This window comes from Loa loa (assembly GCF_000183805.2).
Source record: "Loa loa unplaced genomic scaffold supercont3.201, whole genome shotgun sequence".
NCBI classification, from domain to species: Eukaryota; Metazoa; Nematoda; class Chromadorea; order Rhabditida; family Onchocercidae; genus Loa; species Loa loa.
Window position 1 is genome coordinate 72,427 of NW_018108381.1, and position 7,108 is coordinate 79,534.

General features: G+C 27.1%; 2 protein-coding genes across 2 annotated transcripts in view; both read left to right on the top strand.

Annotated features, from left to right (window-relative positions):
• LOAG_11234 (hypothetical protein) overlaps positions 1–1,843 on the top strand; it is a 2,488-nt gene extending 645 nt beyond the window's left edge. The window contains exons 2-4 of the mRNA XM_020448317.1: positions 412–619; positions 827–912; positions 1,388–1,843. Of these exons, the coding sequence (XP_020301528.1) occupies positions 412–619; positions 827–912; positions 1,388–1,621 (528 nt within the window). The 3' untranslated portion in view covers positions 1,622–1,843. The remainder of the gene's footprint in view (positions 1–411; positions 620–826; positions 913–1,387) is intronic.
• A 2,406-nt stretch (positions 1,844–4,249) lies between these two features.
• LOAG_18128 (hypothetical protein) overlaps positions 4,250–7,108 on the top strand; it is a gene marked incomplete at both ends in the record, with an annotated part of 8,343 nt that continues 5,484 nt past the window's right edge. Inside the window, 6 exons of the mRNA XM_020450796.1 lie at positions 4,250–4,588; positions 4,816–4,934; positions 5,891–6,026; positions 6,306–6,405; positions 6,508–6,685; positions 6,863–6,988. Coding sequence (XP_020305484.1) covers positions 4,250–4,588; positions 4,816–4,934; positions 5,891–6,026; positions 6,306–6,405; positions 6,508–6,685; positions 6,863–6,988 — 998 coding nt within the window. The remainder of the gene's footprint in view (positions 4,589–4,815; positions 4,935–5,890; positions 6,027–6,305; positions 6,406–6,507; positions 6,686–6,862; positions 6,989–7,108) is intronic.

Here is a 7,108-nt window from a genome sequence, read left to right on the forward strand (position 1 = left end):
AATGTCGCGACAACAACAATGTGTCTCATCCCATCAGCATCTTTACAAAAAGAAAAGTGTAGACTGGAAAATTAAATTGCGAGAGGTTTGCAAGTAGTATTTTTGTATTAATTACTAAATTACATTAAATCTCTTGCTGATTTAAAAAGGTTACGGAATTGGTCACCTTTGGCTGATTTAAACTTCATTGAAAACAAATATGTTAAGGAAAAGACTTACCCGTTGGTTAGGAATAAGTAATAACCTGAGGAAACTATCCATTTCGAATTCTTGCTTACTTATAATGACATTTATCTCGATATTATTATTACTACTTATATTTGTACGTGCTAACTGTACATGTTACTGTTTGTTGTAGTTTTATGACATGTTACTGTTTGTTGTAGTTTTATGCGCATACAAAATTTTCAGAACTTTATTCGACGATTGCGAGATGAACGACAAAAAGTTCTTAGCCGTACACGTAATGAATTTGGATATTGGCAGACTGATTTGCCTGTTGAAAGCATAATACAGAATGATATTAATGCTTTAAGGTTATCGGAGCATATCACAGATAATGAACTGAATGAAGCTATTCAAGAATTTGAACGATTTCGAGATGAAATTATTCAACAGGGTTTTTTCTTCATCTCATTATTAAGTCTTTTTATAGATCCGTTGCAGAAAGACTATCTCCCTTTTATCTCTCTTTTTATCTCCCTTTTTTTTACTATCTCTCTTTTTTTACTATCTCTTTTTTCTGAAATGTCGCTTTTGTCTATGAGATACACTTATTATCGTATTGAATTTTCGAAATGTTGTACCGTTCAATAGCATTTTTCAGAAATAGAAAGTATGATTACTTATGAGCAAGAACGATTGGAAGATTTGGCAAGTGGATACAATTCGGTTTTATGTCCAAGATGCCAGGTATGATTCGGTATTTCAGTGGACGTTTGTTTTCTATTCTGTTTAATCTTTATTTTGGTTTTATGGCCAGCAAATTATATGCAGTAGGAATCTAAAAAAATTTGGTAAATAGTTGGCTTCCTTTGGATTATCCTTTTCTTTTTGTGTTCTTTTTATTTTCATAATCAATCTGTATAAATTCAATTTGATTAAAATATACTGTTGTTACTTGGTTTGTGAGAATTCTCCTGTCACACTTTTCCCAGTATCCTGGGATAGATATTACAACATGATGAACCGTAGGGTTAAAAGATTCAGAAATGAAATCAAATGTCTTCACCTTTTGTTCATAAAGATTCCCCTTCACTGCACAGGGTTATTATTTTCTATTTTTCTATTTTGTTTAAACTTGTGATAAGTTTGTGATATTTAAACTTTGTGATATTTCAGAGATCCTATTTTAAAATTTCTCATATTTAAACGTTTTGTATTTCAGCTTGCCAATCTGAATTTTCCTGATGAATATTCGCTGAAATGTGAGCATTGTAAACTACAGTTGCGCTTGACACAACCTTTACCATCTCCCCTCGAATTAATGGCTCATTTTACAAAGATTTTCACCTCCCATGCTGATCGAGAGTGCTCGGAAACTCCTAATTTAGTACTGCAAAATAACAATAAGTTATTTCTTCATTGTAGTCGGTGTGCATTCGATTTTGAAGTATTTTAACTCCCGGTGTTTTTTCTGTCCAAAAGTCTCATGTAGTTATATGATTTTTGTATCCAAAGGTTTTTTTGAAAACAGAAAAACTCAGTCGAAATTTTTGGCTCTTTCTATCCGAGCCTGTCCGTCTATTTTCGCTTATCATTTTTTGCCTTTTGTTGTCCCATTAATTTTTGCCATTGTTGTTGCTGCTGCTGCTGTATTTCTTTGCACAAATGCACTAATTGAATCCATATATAAAAAACCGAAACTTGTGATGTTTTGTGTTTAAATATGTAGTTATCATTTCTTTATGCTAAAAAAATATACCTGTAAATGTCAACAATTTTTTTCTATCAAGCTGAATCAGTTTATACCTTGTGTTTGTATCTTGTAGGCTGTTAAAAATATAATGTCAAAATATGGTAATAAAATTTCATTTCGTTAATATTCACAATATTTGGCTTAGTTATAAGTTAGCAGTCGTGCAGTTTTAGATTTCTTTCAAAATGACAAGGTTTTGAATTTTTTGTGTTCAAATATGATATCCGATGAGAAGTTACACTGGGAAGAACAGATACGTGGAAGGATTTTAATATCTTGTTTGTGATTATCGTAACTGATCTAGCATCAGCATTTATGCAAAGGACATCGATGCATCATTTAGCAAATAATTAACAGATAAAAATTGAAATCGGCTAATTGCGCTTTACAGTTGCATATAATAAAATTAAGATGCGAGAAGTTTAGTGCTTTTATGAAAACAGTTGTCAAGTTAAATTACACTCACGTGGTCGAATAAGGTTTTGTGTCATCATGTAGCATTACAAAGGAATCGAAGCCGCTTATATTAGCTGATCGATATTTGTTTTATTGAAATAAATTGATGATATCTCTTATCAAATAGACTGTAATTAAAATGAAAAGTTTAACTCATGTATAATTTAAATAATCATCTAATTAGTGGAAAATTGTATCATATCATTATTCAATGATATCACTGTCTATAAGATGTACCTATAATGGAAGGAAAGATTGAGTACAATTGTTCTGATCTGGTCAGGTCAACAGAAAAGAGAAAGGATTAGAGGTAAGTCCCCATCAGCTGACATGTTACACAAAATTTGTTACATTTCTACATCTTGATACATTAGCCAAAACATACCATTTACAATTTTTTCCTCAATAATTTAAAGTACTAAATTTAAAAAAAAAAAAAATTTAATTAATACAGTAACACGTAACAATAAGAAACTTTAACATTACTAATAAAAATAATAAAGATACAATTGTTGAAAATAAATTATCGATTGATTTTAAAATTTTTGATACTTGTAAAATTTCTAAATTCATTTTTAAATCTCATCAGAAATTCATAAAATTTGTAAAAGTAAGAGAAGAAGCTATTCATCATTGATATTGCATTACATCAGTCAATCATCTCACAAAATGCCATTTGTTTAAAACAGTTGTTACTTCAGCTTGTAATTTAAGAAATATCTTCTATGATTAGAAAATTTAAAAAAAAAAAAGAAAAATTCAATTTCAAATTTAAGATAATGAAGGTGACAAATGACAATTGTTTACTAATAATTGGATTAAAGATTCATTTGTTAACCATTTTATTCGATTCATTCTGTATTTGTTTATGGTTTATTAGTCCAGTTTATCTCTTCGTCTTTTCTCGCTTAAAGTGACAGGAAGACATGTATGGGATGGTGTGAGGATGAGAAATGATAGAGGATGAAAATTTTAGCTTTAGTTTATGTCAACTTTGATTCCTTACCATTCATTCATTAATTGCAGAAAGGATGCCAGATGTGTTAAACAATGTGCAATGCAACTGAAAGTAACTTTACTAATTTCGAAATTAAAATTTTGATTGAAAATTACATACACATCCCAAAATTGATCAGGAAATCTCAGATCATCTAGGATATCTCGAATATTAAAATGTGATACCGAAGTGATACCATTGATGATATCAGCTTTTAAATATATAATTCATTGCATATTTCAAGGGAGTGATAATCCTTTTTTCATTTTTCTTCCTTTTATTAGACCAAATTTCGATTTATTAGATCAAATTTAGGTCTATTAGATTACTACTGTAATTTCAAAAAAAAAAAAAAAGAAAATTTACGACGATTAAATTATTACTGTAATTTATTATCACTGATAATGAACGATGAAATTTCGTATTTCCGATTTTTCACAACTTTACATCTTTTGTTAATTTAAAACGTTTCAATTCTGAATTAAACTCATTGAAAAATTAAAAATAGATTATTTCAAATGTTTATTTTCTAATTTGTGTAAAAATATTTTTGACTTAAGATTGAAAGATAAATTTCTTGTTGCAACTATCATTTAATAGCATACTGATATCTGATACGAAAGATAATGGGGGGAGATTTTGCTAATGTAGAAATTACAACTTCATACGACAAGGATAAAGTGACAAGAAATAGTATAACAATTGATGAGAATAAGAAGATAATTCATTAAATGCAACACCTCCTTCGAATTCTTCCAATTACTTCACATCAATACCCTATAGCCCAACCCAATTATATTCATCAATTCAAAGTTAGTGACTACTTGAGAATTGTCAGCGTATCATCATATCTCATTTCTGGTTCTCTTTTTGATAATATGATATCAACACCAGATACCTTTTCCATTAATGGTACTAATGGTGTTATTAATGGTACCAATAATACCAATGTTACTTCTACTATTATCAATGGAACATTTCATAAACAACAAAAATGGTTCACTGATAAAAAGCAATATGTCGTAAATGTATTACTAATTATTGCTTTATTACTCATTTTACTTGGTATATTAATGGTTTTTGGACGAAATAGCAGAAGTATACCTGTAAAGGTATCAAAGGTAGAAAAAATTGGGAATGTTGAAAATGATAATGATGAGTATTCCAGTATGGTACAATTACAACAGACTGAATTTAACGAACAATCATCTGATGAGGTAAGTTCTTTTGAAGAAATTTTAAAAATTTTATAATTTTCATTTTTATAATTCAATAAAATCCTTCGCTTTTTTGTTAATTTTTTAATTTTTTAATTCAATAAAATCAATTTTTAAATTTAACAAAATTTAATAAAATCAATTTTCTATTTCAATAAATTCTCTCTTCATTTGTTTTATTAAATATTATAAAATGAAAAATTTTTTAATCGAGTATTTTCTTGCAGAATACAAGTTTTACATCATTGCCAACGACTAGTAATAGTCAAAGTTTTGATGCATCACAATGTGTCACACCAATTGAGAGTAAGAAATGTCTTCGAATTCGGCGTAAAAATTTTCAAAAGTATGTAAATTATGCAATCTGAAAACTTTTTCTTTTTGCAACTAATCTAATCAAACTTTTGCGCCTTTAATCATACTCTGATATCTTTTTAATCTGAAAACTTTCTCTTTTTCTAACCAATCTAATCGAACTTTTGCGCCTCTAATCATATTCTGCTATCTTTTTAATTCAAATATTATTCTTAATTCATTCTAAACAATATCTGTAAATTTCAATTTTTTTTTCGTTTTAAAAAATTATTACTTCTAAGAATTAGAAAGATAAATGGCTCGTTTGGTTATATATGAGGATAAACTTTTTAGAAATATAAAGTATTCATTTACATAAAAATATCTTTTATAATTAATTAACAATTAATTCTTGCAATAACAGAATAAATTCAACATTTTCTATTGAAATAACTTCCATACTTAAATGAAAATATTTCAAAAGTAATATATGTAAGCTTCTGTGTGAAAAATTAATTAATTAAATGGATGAGATTTCAACAAACATTGCTTGAATGAGATTTGTGATGATTATTAGATAATGTCATGAAATAATTAATTGCTAATCCTAAGAATGGATATGCAAATAGTCAAACAAATATTACGCCTTTTTGAAACATTTACCAATTCAATCAATCGATCTATTTCATATTATTAGCATTTCTCTAAAAATTGGATTAAATTTTATTTAGCATTGAGAAAAAAGAAAAAGAAAGATGCTTAAAGCATAATCATAATTTTCCATTGATTAGCGAAAAATTTTTATCAAATTATATGTTATGATATTAAGTAAGCAAAATTTAAAACTGAATTACTCAATAATTTCCAAAATATTATTTACTATTTCTCATTGCTTAACCTTGCATAATTATTGAAAGTTTTAGGAAAATATCATGATTATTTACAGCTTAGTTTAATAATATATGCCTAATTGTAATAATAATTTATCTTACAAAATTTTTCGTACAGTGATGGAAATATACCATCAGAAGATTTTGTCGCCAATTTGGGACATTTTATGGGATGGCATCCAATACATTACGAACTTAATATAACCATTAATCGAGATGCGCGAACATCGTTTACAGGCAATGTTAACATTTATGTAAGTTCTTATCATTAAATTAAATAAACTTAAAATTAAAATAATTGAAAATTTAAAAACTAAACTTTTTGAAATATTTACAATAAAATTTCTATTTTTTCAATACAGAAAATGATTCATTGAATAATTTAAAATGAAAGAAAGGAATTTTTGAATAATTGAATTTATTTAATGTAAATTTGTTTCTAACAATGAAGCTTAATTATCGATATCATACAATATCATTAATTCAAATAATTTCATAATCCATTGAACTTCACCTAATTAAAATTGTTACAGATTAAAGCAGCTGAAACAACTTCATTAATATCATTACATGTTGGTCGTTCCATCTCTGATATTTCATTATCACAAATAACAGCTTATAATTGTAGTACAGGTTATCATTGAAGAATTAACAAAATAATTTAATTTTTATTTAACAAAGATTCCTTTTTAATTAAATGATATTTTGAATATTTAAAAGTTTTAAAAAATTTAGGCGAAATTTCATGTGTCACATCAATAGTTTATCATCAAAATGATGAAGTATTATCAGTGGAATTCTCGGAACCTATTGATATTGGGCATATTGTTGTCTTACAAATTAAAAATTTTTCCAGTTTACAAGCCTCTACCGGTTTAATTGTTAAAAGACCACAAAAATGGGAACCTAAACGGTGAATTTTTTTTTCGTTTTTCTTTTTGCAAATACAGTATATAAATCTTGTTAACTTTTTTGCAGAAATAAAATAAAATTTGAAATTTAAATACTTAAAATAAACTTTAATTAATTACAGCAAATCTGTGAAATTAATTTAAAATTTTGAAAAAAAAAAGGTTAAAAAATTTTGAAGGCCATGGACAGTAACGACATTTTTTCAACTTCGTAATGCTCGATCAGTTTTCCCGTGTTTTGATTTACCAATTATGAAAGCAACGATGAAAATGTGTATCAGTCATCCAGCTGGAACTGAAGCGCGGTATTTCCTTTGATCTTGTGATAGAAAATAAAATTTTTATTTAAAAATTTCGTTTACTTACAAAATATACTTATCCAAAATTTTCGGTAATTTTTTTTCTTTTTTACTTTTTATAATTTT